Here is a 23,191-nt window from a genome sequence, read left to right as displayed (position 1 = left end):
GATAAAATACTGTGGATTGCCTAAATTTATGGTTTTCATTCATTTCCAGGAATCCTTCGATCAGTTGGAAAGAAACTCTTCGACACACACGTTGAAACAGTAGTCCAGGAAATACACACAATAGACATCAGTAACACACGTAAACAATACCTGGTCATCTTCAGGATCGTGCTGACGTCATTAAACGAAGACGTCAACAAAAGCAACCAAATTGTTCCGGCATTCCAGCCTGTTGTGCCGGATGTACTACGAATCAATGCTAAATCATTCTGTCAAGCATTTCCCTACCACATACTTTTTGACACGGAGTTACGCATTGTACAATGTGGTGTAGGGCTCCAGAAAATGTGCAGACAGATCGTTGGCGGCGTTAAGCTCAGTGACGTTTTTGAAATGATGCAGCCAAACTTGATGCTTTCAATGGCTCATCTACGAAGGTTCATCAACGCTTGTTTCATCATCAGAGAGAAGGAGGTGATTGGACTGAATTCATCGCGGATTGTTCTGAAAGGTATGGTAAAGGTTTTAATGATAGTGTCACTACTAACGAAAAGGCCAGGAAATTTGGCTTTTGGACACTGTTTATTCATGAAACTAAGCTCAAATCTCTGACGAGAAAGCAGCTCGTACCTTATAATTCAACAAAAGTTATGACCACGATTCCGCATCCACCAAAAATTCAAATGTGTACGTCTTGTTTACAACAGGCCAGATGATCTGGATGGAGGACGTGACCCTGATGCTGTTCATATGCTCACCCCGGCTGTCTAGTCTTAACGAAATGGCGGAGAAGAACCTCTTCCTTTCCGATATTCCTATCTACGACGTCACGCGGGAACTCATCCTGTTGAATCAACAGAGAATCGCTGAAATAGAAATAAGGTAGAAATACATACTAGATGAAAGCACGGGAATGAGCAAACATTTTTCAACACCCTCAATTACAATTAAACCGTATTACTCAATGCAACGAAAGTTACATAGGTATACATAGTTACATGTATAATAAGTAAAGAAAAATTACATGCAAGACTGACCTCTTAAGTCCGCGGATAAGATGATAAACAGAACTGAAATGGATATCATTCGGAAATTCATTTTTTTTAGCAAAAAGCTTGACGAAACGACTGCTGAGCTCACAAGAACGGGAAAGGCGCTGGAAGAAGAAAAGAGAAAAACTGACGAATTGTTGTACCAGATGCTTCCGGTGAAGGTAGCCAATCAGCTGCGAGAACATAAGCAGGTGGAAGCAGGTATGATAATGAGGATGATACTGCACGGTTTGGTGGTGACGGCGTTCAAGTGACCAGGCAGATTTCACAACTCCAGCGGAGTTGTCTCCATGTCTGTGGTTTTCGCCTTAAACATCAAGAGGAGACAAGTGGTTCTCAATAGCTCCCTTCGTGAGAGCGGTGATACCTGAAGGGAGTGAGAACCAGGTCACGCCACAGACGTTACTATACACCTTTCCAGAAATGGGGCGCCGAGTGTCCGAAATAGTGATGTCATAAGGGGAAACTAGGCCTTATGGTGGAGGGACAAAGGAGATAGTCATGGTTGACCAACACACTTGAATACCTTTGAAGACGAACAAGGGGGAAAAAGTTAGTTCCAATGCAAGCCACCAATTTCGGGAAGCATGTATAACAAGTAGTTGTGAAGGAAAAAGGTACCGAGCTGACCACGATCTGAATAGTGTCACTACTTTGGTTCATGTTTACCATCAATGCTAACTTTTCACTCCATTGCCTTTCAGAAAAGTTCGACCAAGTGACAATCTTATTTAGTGATATCGTGACGTTCACGAACATAGCTGCTGCATGTACGCCAATCCACGTAGTCAACATGCTCAACTCATTATACTCACGATTCGACCAGGCAACTACCGTCAATAATGTTTACAAGGTAATACAACCTAGGCACGGTCTAACATGCGAGCATGCAACCAACAATGTTATTTGATACTATACCGATGATTGACCTACCTAAATCATGCAGAAACGTAATAGAAAATGCAAATGTACCATATCCTATTCTCAACCAAACACCAGAAGGAATGGTGACCTAATATATGGTTTTTACATGGATTTCCTGTCGCTATTCATCGATGTATGCGTTGACATGGATGGAAGTTGACGGGTTTATTGGCTGCGTGGTCTGCCAATTGAAGGTTTTACAATTTGATATATTTGGAAGCCTCGAGATGGCAAGCGAGATGGCGATACAATAGACAGGCTAGCCCATTGAAATAGGCTCCGATCCGCTGTACACCATACTGAACTTCCAGCGGTATTGCCTCCGTAGCCTCCGCCCATACATTGCGTTGTCTGGAAGCTGAGCAATGTCAATACATTGAGGGTCTAGATGCTGTACACCTATGGTAGAGGGGTGGGCTTGTCGATCTATAGGCAAGTTCGCAACCCGTACGGCGACGAAGTACAAAGTACGAAGGCGCAATGTCATCCAGTCAATGTGCTAATAAAATCATTTACAAGACATCTTTTAAACTTACATGTAGGTGTAGGAGGAGTCGGAGAAATCTTCAAAACAAAACCGTCTACAAAATACACATTCAACATACTTTGTACTTCGTCTTTCGTAACTCTTCAAACAAGACTTTCCAAACCTGTCGATTGTTTCTATTGGTGATAACAGGATCCTTGCCATAATTGTGTTTTCTGAAGTTTGATTGTTAGCGATTGAACGAAATAAACTACGTCAAGGTGTATTACTCGTACGTCTTGACCTGACTCTCATGGCCTTGTCCGATGAATGTGGCAATGTCAGGCCGCAAAGATGACTTAACCTTTCTCTCAGATCCGCAATGTTTCCGTCTTTTTGTTCTTCAGGTCGAAACCATTGGTGATGCTTACATGGTTGTAGGTGGTGTCCCTGAAGTGAGCGACTCCCATGCCGAAAGCGTGGCAGATATGGCAATGGACATGATTGAAGAGGCAAGCCATGTTACGTCGCCGGCAAGTGGATTGCCTTTACAGGTACTTTTGCATTTGGCCCAGACACTTTTTACTTAAGAGAATTAAAAGGGATTTCGCACAACCAGCGTTCACTGCCCGAGAGCATGTACCTTCTTATTTCCTGTTAAAATGTCCGCCGCAGATCAGTTAGCTGGACGCAGAAACTTCCGTATGACTTGATGATACATCAATTAGTTCGATAGCGACCAATTCTAGAATTTGGTCCTGAGGTGAAGTGAAGTGTTTTCTTCCCCTTTGCAGTTTCATGTCCTGTCAAGGCGGGTGTGATTGAGGCGAAGATGCCCGAGAGGTGTATTCTTAAAATATGCTTGTGACTTGCAACCTAAGTAGTTAGTTACCTTCAACTCTTCAGATCCGTGTGGGTATCCATTCCGGCCCGGTCGTGGCGGGTGTAGTGGGCGCGAAGATGCCAAGGTATTGTCTGTTTGGCGATACAGTGAACACGGCATCCCGGATGGAGAGTCACAGCATCCCAGGAAGAATTCATCTAAGTTCTTCCACCTATAGGTAAGTTACGAGAAGGGTAATGAAAATAATCTTCATTTTCCGGCTTCCTTCTAGAATGTACATGAACACGTACGTGCGTACATAAACATGTACATGTCTCCATAAACATGTACATGTGGTATGTGGCTATTTAATACTCCTTTGACTTGAGGACTCAGCGCCTCAATCTGGAAAAGCTGAAACTAAATGTCCATAGTTCGTAACACCAAAGGAGTATTTCTTTGCGTTTGTCGTTGGTCAAACAAAGTGTCCTTGGTGATTTAAATCAACAAATCTTTACCTTGCAAAATTATTATTTTCAGCTGTGTTAGATGTAAGGGCTTCTCCTTCGAAGAAAGAGGTGAGATAGAAGTGAAAGGCAAGGGTAAGATGACGACATACTTTCTGCTTGGAAAAGGCGATGTCTGCGTTCCACTACCGCCACCGGGCACGCCACGGACGAAGAGGGAGAGTGTGGTCTTCACGGAGTTCAACCGGCCCGTACTTTCACCTATCAACAGGAAAATAACACCAATTGATGAGGGTAAAGAAACTGAGGACAGTACAACTGCACTGAAACAAACTGAAGAAACACTTTTAGTAGAAATTACTGCAGATAACAAGGCAATTGGTGATAAGAATTCTATTCAAAATGGACTTGGTGAAAACGATGCGGCTAAAACACGTGACAGTAATGCCAATGCTTTTTCAGTTGACGAGAAAAAGCAGCAGGAGGGAAGATATCAAAAGAGTGAAACATGTACTCTTCTGTGACAGGGCAACGCGTGTTCAATTTACACTTAAGGGTCACCTATAGTATTGAATTACACTCATTATATCACGCTTGCACCCGTTGACTCATTGAGGAAATATTTGTTTCTACATGTATATGTATAAATATGTCTCCAGAATCATTTGTTAAAAAGCATTCTTTTCTTGTTGTACACTTAGTATAATGAATGTATGAATAAAATCAATATTCTCTAAGTATCGCAATTTATGTATGTAAGATATCTGGTGAGGTTACCGGTCCTCTGCCAGTCCTCTACGACTAAGATAGCTTATTCCGTCGAACCGACTTCGAAGGTGCCCCATCCTTGGTCAGGATGCAATCCTTTTTTCCGGATTAACCACGCTTCCCAAGTTGGCACAACATAATACCTTTCTATACATGTTGGTCCGAGATATCAGATTAAACATTGCATATATCAGACTCTCGAGTCAGACTCTCCGAAGCTCCAAGGTCGAACTCAACTGGACCAACAGATTTGAAAAGGCATCTGTTCAGTGGTTCAGTCAAGTCCGACATATGCAAGGTTTTTTAAGTTGTTGAGCGAGTTCTTCCTGCTATCCGCCGAAAGTTGCGTATCAGGGATTTGGTAAACAGCTGTCAACTACACGCAACAGAGCATGTTTTCGTGACCAAGATATTCCCATTGAGAAATGTTATCACAGTTCGATTAATACCCAATGAAATAAAACACTCAGTTTGTGTAACTTAAACTCGTAACATCTTTCCTCTCATAATTATGTAAGTAACGCATGAATATGAATCGATCCAATGAGTACAACGGATTCTCATATAATCACATGAAGCACAATGGCTCTGGGGATCGGAAATAACACTTGGTCTATTTTGTAAGCACTATGTCTTCTGTGGAATCAATTGATTGGTTGCCGACGAATTCTAACCGATAGCCGAACATGATCATTGATTCTAAAAGGTGCCGAAGCATGATGGCTAAAGCGCTAGGACTATCGCTCTACTATTTTTGCTATGTGAACACATCTGTAACTGACTGGTTGGCGAAATATTCGCACCAATAGGAAGACTAGATCACCAATAGAATGTCACATGATATGGACGGCGGAAGGAATATATTCCTGGGAAATCTAGAGTTTGCAACTATGCAACTTCCTCGGCCTACTTTCTTTTGAAAATAGATTTCTGAGGAAGTATAAACGAATTTGGGCTAATCAGGAAATAGTAATATCACTCTGCCTCTATGTTTCCGGCTATCATTTGAAGGCCTTTTTGCTATTGCAAACCACTTTTACACGCTAGAATAAAAATAAGAATAAAAATACCTTGTTTGGGGGTCCTTGTTGGGCATTGTCAGGATGAGGGGAACTTGGTATATATCGACTACTTGTGAGAAAGGGAATTACAAGCAAGAATAGAGAATGCAACTCAACTCATTCGATGATTGATAATGATTAAAGAAAAGACACACATTGATACATAATATTTCGTTCACATTCATGTCGTCTGCCTTTCCTTACCTTGCAATATCACAACAAACACCAAGGCTGCAGTCTATGGGCTACACAGGCCTTTTATAGTCGTAGTTTCATTTTTCAAGGCGAAGCTAAAATGCCCCCCCCCCTTCTGAGATATTTCATTGACAACTGGAGATCGAGGTACATGTATTGAAGGATTGTGTTCTAGAACCGAAAATGAACATAAGTAGCCTAAACAGGATGACCAATTGTTAGCATAAAATACTGGTATCATTGCAAGTAAAGTGTTTACTATAGGCCTGAGAGTGAACGTTTGGTTACATTATCAAAAAGCTGATTGCTGCATGAATTATTCCATGTCTAGTCATGACTATACCAATGCAAACTAAACAATGTAAATATTGCAGAGTTTGATTGTGGAAAGCCGCAATTAAGGACATCCGCTCTTTTTCAGACCCACGATTTAAAAAATATTGGCACTGATGATAAACTTTCTCCGATTGCTGTTAAATAAACACATGTATATTTTGCTAGTGTTTATAAAAAAGTTACTTTGCTGCCTTCTCGAACTGATGTCAAACTTAGAAATGTTGCTAAAATACAGCTGATGTGAGAACAGTAATGGAAATATGTACGTATTGATAGGTACGGATTCCCAAGCTAAATGCACATTGCCCGTCATGTAGATCACGCAGTTCGTTTCGATTTGGTCACGGCGAGAGCAAAGACTTCCTCAGTAGGCCGCAAAACATCCCGGATCACTTCCAGTGTCGCATGTCGGAAATCTCAGCGCCCACACCTTTGGCCGTTTGATTACTGAAATGGACTTTTAGAGTAGCATCTTTAACCAATAGATAATCTTGATGATATCATTTTCATCTCGGTGTTGGCCTTTATTGACAAATATTATGTTTCAAACAGTACTTGGTCTATTTTTGACAGTTGTGGGCGGAAATAGACGTAGGGGAATCTAAGGAAGGAAGTATACTGCATCCAGGGTGAGTTTTGTTTCGGGTTCGCAACCCTATTGCGTTTTCGAACAACAACCCTTCGGGCCTATATAAAGTCCCTCATTCAGTAAATCATTATGAAACAGCAAATCTGCAGTCGATATTCGCCGATCTGCCCTTTTACAATAAAAGACACTTCAAACGCGAGACAACCATGGACATCAAAGGTAAGGAATATCGGTAAATGCTTTCTTGTAGACTCGAAAGGCATCGGCTCCAAAGCTCAGTTCACGCATGCGCACAATGCAGGCTCCAGACATCGTCGATGAATTCGTCTAGCCACCGTTTCTATCACTCCGGTCTGAGCACCACAATCCGAAAACTAGCTAAGATGGCCAAGTGAAACAATAAACAATGCCACCCTTTTCTCATTTTTTAAACATATTCTACTAATGATTGTATTTTTATATCGGAATTGAAAGAAATGAAGTCTTGAATCCGTGGTAGTAGACTATGATGTATAGGTACATTACATTCCGCCCTCACAGCTACATAATCCATCATGCGCTAATTGGTCCAGAGGTTTGAAGAATAATGATAAAAATGAACAACAACAACAATAATGATAAGACGTTTCTATCTAATTTGAAATACATTTGTTACATTAACTATTGGTTACCAGGAAGCTAGCTATGAAAACAGTCTAAATCACTGGCTTGCAAACTTTATGTAGATAAGCGGGTGTGAAAAGACCCCATTTATCCATAATTATTTCGAAACCAACAAAACTACTTCCGAAACTATCTAGTCCGGAGCTCTGGCATCTCTGGTATCTCTGGTATATGACTTGGGGGCTTTCATCTATCTTTTCCTTAATTCTAATTGATATGATTCATTCACAGAATTCCCTAATTTTGTTGCAGATTCTACATAAATATGTTACAAAAACTGTTTAGAATAGATATAAATTGATTTCTCTTGAGGGCTGCAGGCACTATAGGAGAAGTGTCGTGGAGATTTAGAACAACTTAATTTTTAGAGACGCCTATTGTGACTTCAAAATGGGATTACGCTGGGATGAAGGTAGGGAGCGATTGGTCGGGCCATCTGAGGGTTTCTAGCGATTTCTAATATTGTACTCACCCAGGTGGTAACAGCTGTCCTAGGGGGCCTCTATTCTGTCAGAATGGATCGGTGCAGGCAAGAACCGCGGTTTGGCCCGACTTGGAATCGAACCCAACAACACACATTTGTCATGATGCTGATGTGGAAACTAAAAATACCTTGGCCTTAGCAATATGCCCTTCTTCGAGAAGGATAGCCTGATCACATATCTCCCTTCATATTTCAGTTCGCAATCACCCCAACACACCATCACTCGTATCTAAAATATTGTTGCTAACTTAAGTCTGAGGGTCAGGAATGAATGACTCTGCAACTGTTGTTCAAGAGTTAAACAAACTAGGCGACCATCGTTGCCCAGACGGGCCGACCGGACCGGGGAACTGGGTCATTTCTCCCAGCCAGTACTTCAAACTTATGGTCAGCCAGAATGTCGTTGACGGATAAGTGGCGCGATCCCAACTTGTACCACCCAACACAGGAACTTGATTTTTCGAATCAATCGTTATTGGCACGCGTAGATGAGTCTCATTTGATATAACACAACTTGAAAAGCCACTTAAGATGTCAGTTTATCATGACCGTGAGTGACTGATTTGTTTGCCGGTGTAACATCTGTGGTTGTTCCCCATGTTTCAGTGTTTCCAAACAACAGGCAGCTAGAGAGACCATGACTTTTCAATAGGGGGGATACACAGAAAAACTAGTCAATCTATTTTTGAGCGTTCCCAAACAATGAGGGGAAACACTCAAAAACAGAAACACTCAAAAACATTACACCGGCCCTTATTGAGTGTTGTGTCATTTGAAGTCGCCTCACAATGGTTTCAACCAGAGTAGGCCGAGACATGGTGGTGAAATTACAAACATAATCAAAAGAACCCTAGAAGTTAAATACAAATTTAATTAGAATAAACCTAAAGGTAGGCTTATGTTTTGTTTCCCTAAATCATCTGCCGAAATATTACCAAGGGTTTTTACAGATGTTTTTGAGCTAATATGGGAAATACCACATGTGCAACGTTGGTAAATTATATTTTAATAGTTATTGGGCAAGTAATGTTACCTTGCGACCTTGCTGTCTTAAGACACGGACAAGCCTACTTTCTCGAATTATAATCCTATTAGATAATTTAACTCATTCATAAATCATGCCCCTTATCTCAAAACAATGTGATAGATATTTCAAGCAAATCCACCTGCAATGAAATAATTTAAAGAAAGCTTCGGTATATATCAATAGTTTGGTTTTGTTTCTGTCATGCCAATAGACAGGATAAATGGACTATCGCCTAATTACCGAAATGGTTATGACGCGACACCCTGCAACAAAAGAAATATAGCGTGATTGGGCGGCGAATGCGGGAAACCATGCAGTTTCCACAGGCTGTTGATTAATTCTGGTGTAATTCATAGTGGTTCGGCAATTGAAACTGATCACGAGCGTGTGTGAAAAGCATTCACCATTATCATTAAGTGGTTAGATGAGGTCATTAATACACGTAACCCAGTGATGGCCTTAAATAAAACAACCAAATAAATAGTAGTAAACACTCAACTGTTTGTTCTAGTATCGTTTTCGATACTACATGTACGACAACGTGAACATGATAGTCGAACAATCAGGGGAAATGGAATCTAGGCCTTTTCGAGTGATATATTTCCTAAATTATCATAATGGAGTTTAGGGGCGGGAAAACCGTTGGAGTGGTCACGTGCAATGCTTCTGGCATTTAAACTCAGTTTCCTGCCATGCATTAGCAAATTAGACATCTTGGAGCAAGCAATACGTTCGTTTTTCATAATCTAAAAAAGAATCTCCAACAGGATCCAAATTCGTGCCATCTTTGAATGAGTGATTATTGTCTCTAAACTAGTGAGTACAACACATAAAATTGATCATCGATTTAGTTTCTCAAAGAATGTTGATGTGTTATAATTTGAAGAGTTTATTTTGATTTTTATCAAAGTCAAGTTGTGTGACTTGACCCAAGTCGGTGAAAAGCCTGTTCAAAATGTTCGAACAATAGCGGGACGGACCAAGAAGGTTTTTCAAAAAGCTCAAAAGCCTTTATTTTCAAGAGTCTGGTGAAAAGGGCTTCAGTCTGACATTCCAGTCTTCTTCGACGGCAGATCATGAGCTGAGGCGATGTCAAGTCACCTTGGGCATCTTGGGGATGACGATTGACAGCATTGGACATTAATGAAGCCGCATGTTAGCCCAACTTCTCTTGCAGTAGCAAAGTGACAGAAAAGAATGCAACTGCCGTGGGAAAGGACCGCCTCTTCTGTGGCACACTACGAGAATCAATTATGATACATGTACTCAATTAACTGTGTGGGCCAAATACTGCCATTAATGAAATCATTGTTTTTCTATTTTACATGTTCATGTACATGTAGTTCGCGTATCCCAGAAAAAGAGATACCCGGTAATCTCGCTCATATTCATATCAATTTAAGGCATATCAATAGGGCTAACCAAAGTCAGCTTTTATGACTACAGTATTAACCTTAAGTGGGTCAGGCATAGACCCTGTTCTACAAAAGTCTCGAAAATCATTCTCAGAACTAGATCATTGGCCCAGGGAATATAAGTACTGATCATAAGTGAGACCTTTGTTGAATCAATTCCTTTGATTTGCAGCAAGTCTTCTGGTAACGTGCTTAATCGTCATCACCATGCCAAGCGCTGAATCGAGACAGGCCAACAAGATATCAGAATTGATAGCATGGAAAGCGAAATGTGCCAAGAATGCAGCACAGATTGTTAATAATCGACAGGTTAGTCAACAAATTTTAACTTATCGAGCACAACATATTATCTTTGAGTTGATTTGCCCCTTACGCAGTTAAAAGAATTCAGGCCTGGCCTACTACACGTTCTAGTGTCTTTGAACAAAGCAGCCCGCTCGCACCTAGTAGGCCGAAATTCCCATTGTTCTACTGTCTTGACAATCTTGATAACGTCGACCTCAACGAAACATTTTTAAAATTCATAGCCAATTATCTGTTTAAAATGTTCTTTTCGGTTTTCTTTCAGTTTGAACACAGGTTAGGGTCAGACAGGCAGAGCGTCTTGGACCTTGCACCGTATCACATTGAAGGAATGCCATTCGACCTCGCCAATAAAACGATTGCAGCAATCGAAAGAGACCAGGTATGTTCGGGTCTCCTTTTCCTCCACCGTGTCAATGACCTCCTTTGAAAATGACCCCCTCGCTTATCCGGTAAACCACCTGTGCTCTACAACGCTTTCTCGGATCGTGTGGCTGAAAACAAAAGCGTCAACTAGGAATGTGTAGTGGTAGTTCATCCTTCAATTTATTAACAAATTGAGATAAGAGATAACGGTTCAGCTGATAACATTATTTTTTCTTACAGTGCTTCTATAAGTAGCAAAAATAGTGTCAGAAGTTTCACTTTTTGACAATCTTTGAACAGCAATTCCATTTGTGAAACATGACAGGCCGATCCATATGTCATCAGATTCGATAAATCAAACTACCTTGTACTATAGTACATGTATATACCTGCTACGAGTCTTCACACGTTTTCGTCGATCTATGTTCCTACATTCAGTTTATACATACTTTCAGCTCAATGAAGCTGTTGTTGACATCAGCGGAGCCTTTGCCAAAACCTACGAATTTCTGAAACACATCATCAAGGAGGAGACCGACTACAACCATGATCCAGAAATGCAGAACGCGTTGTACTCAACGATAGAACAGCATAAGATCATCAGGGAAGTTCTCAAGGTCTACATGGATGAACACGACCTGAAGTTGGACAACATTGACAACATCGAGTTTGATCACTATGATGAGAAAAGCATGCGGGACAACCAATCCTATATTATCATTAGAGACTACATCCAACTCTGCTCATCAGTTGAAGGCAGGTTTAACATTGGAGAATAAATGGAACTTATTTTTGGCGATTGGGATCAAGTATCGCCAACAGTGCCACATCATGACTTGGTTGCCCAGTTGGCGACTAGTTTGATTAGGAAAGGTACATTTGCGTTCTTGAAAAAAAACGCAGTCTTGAAGGCGTATGTATATCTGTAGCGCCACTTTCAAAGATCTCAGCAACAATTTATAATGAGTACCGGTGTGGAAAAAACAGTCATTGAACAATACGGTTGGTCTTAAAATGAGTACATCAGGTAAAAGAGTACAGCACATAGGCTGGTTCCTGCTGTACCAACATGTACCCGGTATACGTGTGTAGCCGTTATTCTGTGAAATGATATAGTCGCATATCCATGGCTCTTCCTTCACGTTTTCATTCTTTAATTATATTGTTAAAATTATACAAATTTATTTAATCTGCCGGACATGATCTCTACCTCCATTTTGAACATTTTGTAAGTAACAGAGAAATCTGCAGGACTGTATTGTTTACTATGTTCATCCAGATTTTCAGGGCTACACCTCTAAACATTAGTACACACAACGTAATAGGAATCTCTCAGTAAGATTTCACTCATAGCATCTTCATAGTTACGTGGTTTTGCGTATGTTTGAGACTAATTTGATATTAAGCAGCGTATTGACCTCAATTTGAAGGGCATTTTCCTTTCGCCAAATGCGATTTTAGGTATACAAGTATTTTAGCTTCATGACGAATGGTTTTTGCATTTGCATGCAAGTTGTACACGTATTCACCTTGTCGGTTTTTAGCATTGTTGCATGCTTATACGATGTGCATTTTAGCAGCGCTAGCAGTTACTGCTAACTTGAAGAAAACGTTGTCAACCAAACATTGCAGGGACGTGCTGAAATCATTCGCATCATGTTGCATGTATACGCGCATATGTATGCATTCTAGTGGCAGCATTAAGAGACGAAAGGTATTCCCTCACTTAAGTTGAGTTAAAAAATATCTTTTACTGGAGAAATAATGACAAATCTAGTTTTAAAGGGAATCTCAATCAAGTATGGGCTAACTTTTGAATTGGCCCTGCATTGGAAATGCCCCTTTAATGCGAGATGTGTGTGTCATCATCGTGTTTTCATCAAAGTGAAGGAAACTGTTATATGTATCTTCTATTCGAAGAGCGTGCATGAACGTGTATTGTATGATATCTAAGATATTGAATAAAATTTTCTAAAGTTGACTTTTAATTTGTTTGGATCCCTTGAGGGAAAACCTTTAAAAATTGCTTGAAGCCATGAGAGATGGAGTTGTTTCATCCCTCACTGAACCCCTCCAATCTGAACGACGAAAAACCATGTCAAAAAAACAATCTATTTTGGATGATGTTGCCAGAAAGTTTGTAACAGACAGAGTTTTGGCGAGGTTTTGCCAGGTAAAACAAAATCTTTCAAGGCTTCAAGCAATTTGGAGATGATTCGTTATGTCGACTATATAGCACTACTAACAGCATGATCTACCAACTTCCAAGAACAGCTGTTGTATATAGGTTGACCGTCGGCCTGGATTTACGGGATGTCCACGTGAACACCGGTAGCCTATCATTTATGTACTAGTAGGACCATACATTTATCAGTAGGACTAAGTGGGCTCTGGTCCCGCCTAAATTGTGACTAGTCATGCACAATCTGCAATGGTATTACCGCCCTGGAACATTGACTAAAAAAACAAAACATTAGAAATACCCGCTGGTGTGGCTTACATATCTTTAGCCAATGACTGTGATGACCTGTGCATACAATAGCATTTAAATAACACTGTTCATTGAGTATAAATAGCCAATTATAATACAATGCACTATATGTCACCGTCACAATAGCATTACGCGAAGATGACGTCACTGCAGCTGCTGCCCTCTATTTCCCCATCTCTGAATTACAGGCAATGTCGGACAAACAGGCGGTTTCGTTATTGATTCAGGCTTTCTAACTAGGGCAGTTAGATTCAATCTGGCACATGTCTAAGTGTTGGAAATACTACATAATTGTTCTGAATATTTCTCTCTCTGACTCTATGGTATCATTCATGGTAAAAACAATGCAGGGTCAAAGATAATTGACTTTGAAATAAGCTCAAATGCGTAGAAATAAGTGTCGCTGTCCGACTGTCACGTGACTAAAACGTCATCAATATCTTATGCAAATGACTATGTGAGCTATAAATAGTAACTTCGCGGAATGCTATAGCACCCGAGGACGACCTGTATATCTGAATGGAATTTTATAGAACACACGAGTACGATTCACTCGAATGGGCAGGGATGAAGTTGGAATCCATCGGAAAATTCTGAAGAGGGACGATAAAACCGTAGAGGGTCACTTTAGTTTCAGGGTTTTCAAAAACCTCACTCCTTCTAAGAAAAACTAGGCGAAGTAGGCTAGGAAAGCTTGCCTAAAAGATGATCTCGTGTCTAAGGGATGCCACAATAACATGCACTGAGTAGGCAGAAGTATTTTGTCCTGGTGTACATTATGCCTTGCTTTCACATCATTGAAGAAAGCTTTCTGCGTACACGCGAGTAATAAAATGCTAATGCATTAATCAGTTAATTTTGTGGCATCTAGCGGCTCATAACTTTTCCCAGACGTTCCGATGAAAGTAATACCTTGAGGTCTATATTAGACCTGTGGGAGTTCTTCAAACTATGACATTTTCGTTGTTGGTTGACCGTGATAATTTCAGAGTTTGGGGGTCTCGAAGTTTTGGAGGTCATTTTTTACCTGTGAGGCCACACTATTAAGGCTTCTGAACTAAAACTTCATCATTAGTTCCCTTTTATAGAGACAAAATTCAAAATTCATGAAAAATACGTATTTAAAATGGAAAACATCCACATACTGGTGACCGAGACCATGTATCAGAAATTCAAATTCAAATTTTATACAACCTAGTCTGGCGCTCCTGCTTGAAAAATAACATTATTATTCGAAAATAACCAACTGATCCGGATGTTTTTCTGGAAATTTATATTCCTGTACTGAATCCTCGATTTGACGACGCCACCCATCGAAATAAATCCGCCAAACACTACTACATGTAGCTATATTATATAAAAGGTTTCAACTCATCGATTTCAATCAGTCAAACCTTGGTTACTGGATGAAGTGCATGCACAATAAAGCTTTTCCTGCAAGTCCACTTCCACCAAAGCTTCTAGACGAACTCCACTACGACGTTCTTCGAAAAATGGACAAAATGGGCTGAAGTCAACTGAAAGATAGTTCATTTCTTGCAACTAACAATGATTTATAGTCTGCAAATCACAATATCGTTCCTTTTCCGCAATCGAAAGATAGTTGCTTTTCTACCACCTAGTGTTCTGCAGCACACAAATTTTTCCTCATGTACTCCAACTTAAAGAAAGTTCCTTATCTGCAACTCAATGATAGTTCCTTAACTGAAAATCAAAGACAGTTCCTACAACTCAAAACCCGAATTGCGTCTTGAGTAATCAAAAGCCCAACAAATTCAAAGAAATTTCCTTTTCCACTTCGTGATTCCTTCTCTCATTTATGATGGCTGACGGATGGTAAAGGGCATTCTAGATGAAAATGAAATTCATTTTCCTTTTAATTCCTAAAGTTTGGTTCAATAAAATATTGTCAGAGTGACGACGGGTTACATCACCGACCTCTAACACAAGAAGTATAATAACAAGAAATTTTAGCCCCTTTATTCGCTTTGAAATTAGAGGTGACTTTAGATTAGAGGTAAAGAATTATTTTAGCTACATTGGCTTAATTTAATGCTTACTGGCCGATGCATTCGAGAAGGAAATGGCATTGATCTTCAATACCAAAATTTCAGAAATTCGGACTTCAGGTCCAATACCTATTTTAAGCAGGCTGATGTGCGAGTTCTATATTACATATGGCTAAAACCAATGTTTTGGAGACGACTAAAAAATATTGTTTGGGCGTTGGTATGGCTTGTCAATACCTGGGCCTCATTGTCCATGGTGTAAGCGTTCAGTAAAGCAATCAATATTACCTATGATAGATTTTACATATCAATAAAAATTCGCTCTATGCATCAAAGCAATTTCTGGAAACTTTTTTACTTGGAAATGCTTGCACCATGCAATGATTTTCTGACTGTTCAATTGGTAAGGCAAGCACTTTATGAAAGTCTAGAGGTTTGTTTGAGAAATGTCGAAAGAACAAGGTTTAGTTGACCAAGGGTTTGCTGCAGCAGGCGTTGAGCTGTGGAATACCACACCGAGACCCCCAATCCAACTTCAAACTGCTTTTGTTGCAGATACTTTCAGAGAAGCAACTCTTTAAGGTTTTAATTTATTTGAGTTTGTTTTGCCATCACTTCATTATCAGCACTGACATCCACAATTTAATGTAACTTCAGGTGAAAAATACCCTTAGGATATAAACCTGGGCTAAAATTTGTGAGAGTTGGAAAACCAGGATACCAGTGCGGCTACGAATTAGAGACTTGGCAATTTTAATAAACTTAGAAATTTATATAAATAGTCTTGGTCGTTGTAACATTGCAAAGAAGATTTTGTCACCTTCATTCTCGATCACACACAGCAGGTAGAAAAGAAACATGTTTGCTGTTAGAAATTTGGCAACAGAACACTTTCAACAATTACACCACCTTACTTTTCTCTCCTTTTTTTCAAAAGATGGTTGCTTTTCCTTTTCATTATCAAAGTATACAAATTTTCATGCATATGATCTCTTAAAAGATTGCCAAAAATAAATATGGTGCAAATGTCAGATGCATAAATTTCCAACAGGATCATTTTCGGAAACAAGAGCACCTTAATATTCAAAGGTTGACAGATCTCCTTTAATGACATCATTTCCAAAAAAAGCTTATGAATATCAAATATTATTGGTGCGGCTAGGTCAGCAAAATAGTTCTTCACGAGCAATGCCTCGTCGTTTTGTACAGCACAATCTGATATCTAACTTGTTATTCCTGTTTTGGACCCCTAATTCACACAACCCCTTTAAAGGGAAAATGGCTCAAAACTTTGTTACGGGTACGTGGCCTTTTCATTTGCGGATGTCGACAGTATGCATGAAATACATCATAAAAAGACGTGATCTTTATGCATTCAGCAGCCGTCCAATTTTGATAGCTACCCCTTTAATTGTGTTATTTTCACCGGTTTTTCATATGGCAGTCCCATCTGAAGTTGGCTGTGGGTCTCCCAGCATGAAATCTCCTTTGAAGATCCTTTTTGGACACGGTAAGGACAAAATGCCGGCGGATTAATTTTCAGCAAAGTAACAGCAGTTAACCGGTAACTGGTAACCTGTGCATCGATTTCAACAGTTTGTTGAGATGTTGGTTGGTTGATCTAGATGTTTGAAAATTTGAAATTTGAATTTTGTTGTTGATTAGCTGAGTTTGAAAACAAAGGAGGCTAACCGTTGGCCTAGATATTTGAAAAATATACATTTCTAGGTAACCGTCATCATCTCAGAAGCTACAAAAATGGTGAAACAGCCATTTTTGTTTTGGATAGGTCAAAGCTTCCTATTCTTGCTCACCGACTGCTGTTTTATTGAAGACTGGTAAAAATGTACTAGAAAACGACTACATATTTGTGCACATGCATTTAAAAATGTCAAAATGCGCTACTTGAAAGCCAAATCCCATGCAGTATAGTCCTCATAGCTAGCGGTACGACAACTATAAAGAATCCACCAGGATTCGGGGAAAAGTTTGATCATGGGGATGTGCAGTCCATTCCTGCGTACAATTTTGATTCTGTTTTCATGATTATTGTCACATTCTTCCCTTGAAATTGTTCCAGGCACTATTATGATGCCTTTCCAGCTTCAACTTCTGTAGAAAATATAACTAACTAAAAATTTAATCACACAAACTATCTTTGACACAATAATAATAACTATAGATTGTCATAATGATTGTCCTTGTTCATGACTTCACTTTGTTACAGAGTCTCAAAGTTATTTCATACTGTTCCTGACTAATCAGGGCATACTCTCAATAAGCCTAGTAGGAGGCTTGACATTTCTACCCGAACGCCTAACACCTGTAGATTGAGGAAGCAACTGAGCTTGTCTAGGTTGATTTGAACCTGGTTGTGACTGGGTTGAACCTGGTTGTGACTGTTGCTCAACTTCATCGAATATGTTAGCATATTGCTGATCAGACAGACTAGTTGGTTCCTGTACATACTCTTCAGTAGTCTTTAACAAGTGTCTTCTATTTCGTCTATAGACCCGATTGTCCTTAGTAACAACCTCATATGACCTGGGAGCCACTTCTCCTCTGACTTTTGCCTTAACATTCCACTGTTTACATTGGGGTGGATGCCTAAGACGAACAACATCATCTGGTCTAAGTGGTAACAAGTCTTTGGCAGATTTGTCATACTGAGCCTTCTGTGCCCTCAACACTTCCATTTCTGATCCACACCTGAGTCTGGCTCTGACCTAACAGCTATTGGGACTCTGGTCCTCAAATGCCTATTGTACATCAGCTCCGCTGGAGACTTACCCCTCTTAAGTGGTGCTGCCTTGTATAGCAACAGCGCCAACTCAGGATCTTGATTACTCTCGATAACCTTCATAATCAAACGCTTGACTATCTGAACCCCTTTTTCGGCTTTACCGTTACTTTGTGGGAAACGTGGTGACGACGGGATGTGCTTGAACCCATAATGTCCAGCAAATTCTTTAAATTCATGACAGTCAGGGCCATTATCTGTGACCACTATGTTCGGAATCCTTGTGAACGACCTGTATATCGGTAATGGATTTTTGTTCAAGTCGTTTCATGGACCCCACATTGTCAGTGAATGTGGCAGTCGACAGAAGGCCTTGTACTATTCGTTATGTAACTCGATATTTGGTAGTGTTTGTGTCGTCCAACTTTTTCACTCCATTCACATTGAAATACAAACACTAATCACGTGCTAAAAGGAATCATATGGCAATTTTAAGCTACCAAAGAAGGCGGAGCTGATGCCCACAAGAAACATAATCCAATTTCAGATATTACCCACTGCTTCCACAGAACGTGCCGAAATCGGCTTCTTCGGAGAAAAGAATATGTTTCGACTGCAGCAGCGGCATGCACCATTATAGTGTTTATAAAAATGCATAATTATTATTCTCTTGTTTCTTTCCAGCTGTTCCATTCGGCGTTTTGTTGATGCTATGCATGATCTTGGTAAGCCATGCTGTGAAATGGGATAACCAACTCAGGTATCCTTGCTCTGGTGGTCAACCCCCAGAAAAAGCGCCTTCGAAACCACAGCCCGTGAATCAACCCGCCAGTCCTGCCGATGACAGTGGTGATGATAGGGCGATTCAGATCATTGCATGGATTGCAAGAAGCTTACAGAAGCTCATCAAGTTTACCATGGACAACTACGTAAGCACTGTAAAATCGGTCAGAAGCCTTCGCGATTTTTTAGATAGCGGTATCATTGGCACTTTTGTTCCGGAACCCAGGTGCAGCTTGAAAGTGGCGATTGGCCTCCCAACCAAACTTGTAGTCCGTTTATACATTTTGTTTTCTTTCAATAGAGTGCTACAGAATGTCTAACAGAGAATTTTGCAAGAAACCAGAAATCGACGGTCAAATGCACCATTCCACCCATAGTAGGCTGTAGATCGGCCTGGCCCTAGGTTGTGGAGGCTGATTCTGGTATTCTTTTTTGATCACATAACATAATGGCAATCAATGATGGCAGAGAGATTATGTCTCTTCATCTGACTGGAGAAGAGACAAAACCACCATTGAATATCCATAGATTGGAGGATCCAGACCTATCTCCAGACCTGTCATTTAGACGCGAGTATGTTTTTATCTGTCAAATGCATATTTTGAGAGGTATTGAAAAGATGTTTGTTGTGGCAAGTCTACAGATAAAAAGAAATTATTTGATTAAGTTCTGAAGATTGCTAGTTTCGCAACAGGAGACGTTTGAAAGTGGTTGAAATGAGTGGAAATATCAACGTCTATCCAATTTGTCCGATTATCTAAAACTTTCAGTGATCAACTACCAGTTTAAATTTCACCAGTTACTTGCACCGACTGTCCACAATATCACACCCACATTTCACATTTCACATCACAACCCCAAGCAGTGACAAATTGACAAAATCTGATGCTAAAAGGCAAGGAGGATACCGCGGTGACGTCACGGCTTTTCCAAGATGGCGCTGCATATTGCAAACAAACTCGATCCACGGCCAAGGGAAAATCAAGTCATCAAATAAAGTTAGATTTTTCGCATCAAATCAGAGTTATTAGTACTTTTCTGCTATGAAATAAGTCTTCAGACAATAAGTTATCATTTGAATAATGAAAAGTGCTGTTTTGAAGGGGAAAAATAAGGTTTTTAAAACCGGGCACCGATCTTCCAAAATTAGCGATGGTTTCAAAACAGTCTCCCAGATATGGGGCAATCTATTCATTATCATAATGGGATTTGGAGGCATGTTTACAGATTTTACAAGTTCGAGACCTGTAGGACCTAAAACTCGCATAGATCCCCATAGATCCCCTCTATTTGTCGAGTTAGCGCCCCTGTAAGATCATGCATTTTCGGACACTAGAACGAAATCTTCCTGCGGATATCGCGGTTTCGCGTGATGATTTAAGGAGAAATTGACTGTTCATAGAGTTGTATGGGACAGAAATGAGTTCATACTTCATGAATACATGAATATATTATGATATGGGCGGGCTTCCAAGTCAAAACAATAACAAACTCAACTACATCTCTACCGTGTATCGCGTAGTGCATTGCCTAGTGTATTTCGTAGTGTATTTTAGCGGAGACATTATTTCCGCACTTTGGCCACGCCAAACGTCTTTTTTATTCGTGGAAGTTAATCTGCTCTGTAAATCTTATTTTACACAGGAAGAATCCATACTAGGTATTGCAATATTTCATGTCTATTGGTGTTTTCGTGTACAGGAGCGCACCAGACAGTGAGACACGGAGATGTGTTTAGTGCTGGTGCTGTCAGTAGACTGAATTTGATTGGCCATAGCGATCATTAATATGGGTCGTGATCACGTGATGTGACGTCACCGCGGTATCCTCCTTGGCTAAAAGGCTTTAAAAATCAATGGTGGTATTGTCTCAGCGAATTTAGCGCCATCTGGAAACAAGACAATGAACGAACCTATCAGCAGAACGTAAATAGTACACCGGTAATTTGATAGGTGGCAGCTGATAGTTGAATCGTTCAATCCACTGTGTGTACAACAGGGGAAGGTCGAACAGGATCCTACCACGAGATTTGTGCGCACTACATATGGACAAAAACTGCTTTATTTGACAATACTCGTGCCTTCACAATGATTCCGATGAAGACACTTTCGGGATAAGGGCTGTCGGCTGCCCCCTTTTAGACCCTTATTTCGAGACCTCGACAATCTTTAGCCCAAAGGTATCATCATTGGTATCAAAATGAAGGTTTGTGCGAGTACCGTCGAATGAAATAGTAGTTTTTATCCACCTGTACTGATATTAATATAGGGAGGGGGTCAGACTTTTGCCCTTTTTGACCCTCCTTGGGGTCCCAGGGAACGTCAAGGTGGGGGGAGGGGGAACTATGCCCTGTTAAAGTACTCTCATAGACCTTCACTTTGATACCCATGTTGACATGAATCGACGACATCAACTTTTCGACCCGCAATTGGAGACCATTTGGCCCTTTTAAAGGTTTTGTGCAAATTTACGCGCGGGAAAAATTCCTTTTCAAATCAACACCCCTATTTCATCCAAAAACGAAAATTTGTCTAATTTGTCACATATTTCATTCTTGTTCTTGACCCATCGGCCTATCTTATCTCACGCCACGAGACGTGGTAAACAAGCAGAAAACCAAAGCAAACTTGGCTAAATGCCACTATATGCACATGATAGAGCAGGCTGGCCTATTTATCAATGTTTTTTCTCATCAAAAGTTATTGACCTGATTAAAATAATTGATCATGTGATCCCATAGAAGTGAAATTTCCCGGTAACGGTCCGAGGTATCACTGGTAGGTAAAGCGAAAGTGGTAGGTAAAGCGAAAGGACATCGTTCAAACATGTCGTTGACGAACACAACCCAACAACAATTGGAGAAAGTTGAAAGTTTCACTGCGCCACTTTACCGACTGGTTTATTTGTCGTGGTTCAATTTTTATTTTGGAGCAACTAATTGGACTGGCCAATATACCTGGCGTAGCTGGTATCCCATCTACCTGCTAGCAAGAAAAAAGAAGGACTAAGTCAGTAACTACATGTATCATGACATTTTTTAAAAGGAACGCCCATTGTAACGTTTATAGAACAGTATGAGCCAGCTCACCTTGAAAATGAATAAAACGTTAAATTTTCGCAATGGTCTCGCGATATCGTCAAAAGCAATTTTTTTATACACAAAATGCTTCGCAGCAAACGCGGCACTTTTACTGCCTATAAAAAAATAGCAAATTCCCCATTCACTGATTAGCTTCGCGAAAATATCACTGTTTACAGCAAAAATATTCACTCCAACAAAGTGTCATTTAAAAATCCTATCTGCATCTTTTTTAAATGTATATTCAGCTTACATGTCCACCCAGAAAAAAGAAGCTACACAAAAAAGTTTTTTTTTTAATTTCAAAACTTGTCTTTCAAGAACAAAATGCACGTCAGGGTCCGCTCTGGGGAATGTTGTTCTCACGGAATCATCACATAAATTTGTTCTCTCTTCCATTCCGTCAAATCGAAAACATCAAATCGAAAATCTACATTGGGTGATTTCAAAGTCGGTTTTGGTTTTAGTGTTGGGTGTTAGTCTCAGTTCTTAATTTCTACCCCTAAAAACCTATGTCTTGATAAGACCAATTCGATTGTCAAAACATTGAAAACAATTGTCAGAAATACAAATTTGGTCGTCTTCTTTCACGTCCATCATCATTCCCATCAGCGTTCAAAATACCAGCAACTATTCCTTGAAATGGTACGAACAACATGATTTTTTTCCCTTCTTAACACCAACACCAACTTTGAAATCCACTCGGTGTTAATGCCCAAGGTGTTAGTTTTAATGGTAATACAAAATGCACTACAAATCTTCCAAATATAACACCGAGCTGGGATTAAACTTAAACCCACTTCATTTCAATGCTGGTTTAATCAAGGGTTTTAGTGTTCCATTAAGTTCTAAAACTAAATCTAAAAACTGACTTTGAAATCACCCATTTTACGACAAATATTTGTAAAGTACTTACTGTTTCTAGTAATATTTTAAGTTGTCTAGTCATTTTAGTTGACTGTCATTGTTGCCTAGAGTAATATGACGGAGCAGACAGTTACCCTGAATGTGGCCCCCACATAATAGCCTACGGCAACATTACCGCGTATTGCGATTACATGTACCTCGTATTCATTGTGAGGCTAAGTTCATGTAAGTAAAATGCGAAAACGAACAAGAAAATCCAAAAGATGTGTGTAAACGACCTCCA

At 40.0% G+C, this 23,191-nt stretch overlaps 2 protein-coding genes and 1 long non-coding RNA gene across 5 annotated transcripts in view; 2 read left to right on the top strand and 1 right to left on the bottom strand.

Moving 5' to 3' along the window:
- Positions 1-4,436, top strand: part of LOC135491410 (guanylate cyclase soluble subunit beta-2-like) — a 12,450-nt gene extending 8,014 nt beyond the window's left edge. The window contains exons 6-12 of the mRNA XM_064777264.1: positions 50-511; positions 708-882; positions 1,108-1,253; positions 1,757-1,905; positions 2,850-2,996; positions 3,349-3,503; positions 3,806-4,436. Coding sequence (XP_064633334.1) covers positions 50-511; positions 708-882; positions 1,108-1,253; positions 1,757-1,905; positions 2,850-2,996; positions 3,349-3,503; positions 3,806-4,256 — 1,685 coding nt within the window. The 3' untranslated portion in view covers positions 4,257-4,436. The remainder of the gene's footprint in view (positions 1-49; positions 512-707; positions 883-1,107; positions 1,254-1,756; positions 1,906-2,849; positions 2,997-3,348; positions 3,504-3,805) is intronic.
- Positions 364-23,191, bottom strand: LOC135491411 (uncharacterized). Of its 2 annotated transcripts, XR_010447814.1 has the most exons (5): positions 22,958-23,191; positions 3,885-3,993; positions 3,335-3,497; positions 759-866; positions 364-504 (listed from the first exon to the last, which is right to left on the bottom strand). It is a non-coding gene; the product is annotated as an uncharacterized LOC135491411 (long non-coding RNA). The 2 variants fall into 2 exon arrangements; XR_010447815.1 differs by lacking the exons at positions 3,335-3,497; positions 3,885-3,993; positions 22,958-23,191 and adding an exon at positions 1,038-1,770.
- On the top strand, positions 9,630-12,869 carry LOC135491434 (uncharacterized). Of its 2 annotated transcripts, XM_064777306.1 has the most exons (4): positions 9,630-9,671; positions 10,443-10,579; positions 10,839-10,955; positions 11,395-12,869. In XM_064777306.1, the coding sequence occupies exons 2-4, from the start codon at positions 10,478-10,480 to the stop codon at positions 11,716-11,718; spliced, it is 543 nt and encodes a 180-aa protein (XP_064633376.1). In that variant the 5' UTR covers positions 9,630-9,671; positions 10,443-10,477; the 3' UTR covers positions 11,719-12,869. The 2 variants fall into 2 exon arrangements, with proteins under 2 accessions (XP_064633376.1, XP_064633375.1); XM_064777305.1 differs by lacking the exon at positions 9,630-9,671 and having other exon boundaries at positions 10,391-10,579.

The sequence above is a fragment of the Lineus longissimus genome, chromosome 7 (genome assembly GCF_910592395.1).
Source record: "Lineus longissimus chromosome 7, tnLinLong1.2, whole genome shotgun sequence".
Taxonomy (NCBI): domain Eukaryota; kingdom Metazoa; phylum Nemertea; class Pilidiophora; order Heteronemertea; family Lineidae; genus Lineus; species Lineus longissimus.
Note: the sequence above shows the minus strand (reverse complement) of the source record. Positions and strands in the feature narration are given on the sequence as shown.

Bases quoted from the DNA above. Each gene is read 5' to 3' on its own strand.
- LOC135491434 (XM_064777306.1), top strand. From the start codon at position 10,478: ATGCCAAGCGCTGAATCGAGACAGGCCAACAAGATATCAGAATTGATA. The intron at 10,580-10,838 runs GTTAGTCAACAA...GTTTTCTTTCAG, and splicing joins AGATTGTTAATAATCGACAG to TTTGAACACAGGTTAGGGTC. The intron at 10,956-11,394 runs GTATGTTCGGGT...ACATACTTTCAG, and splicing joins CAGCAATCGAAAGAGACCAG to CTCAATGAAGCTGTTGTTGA.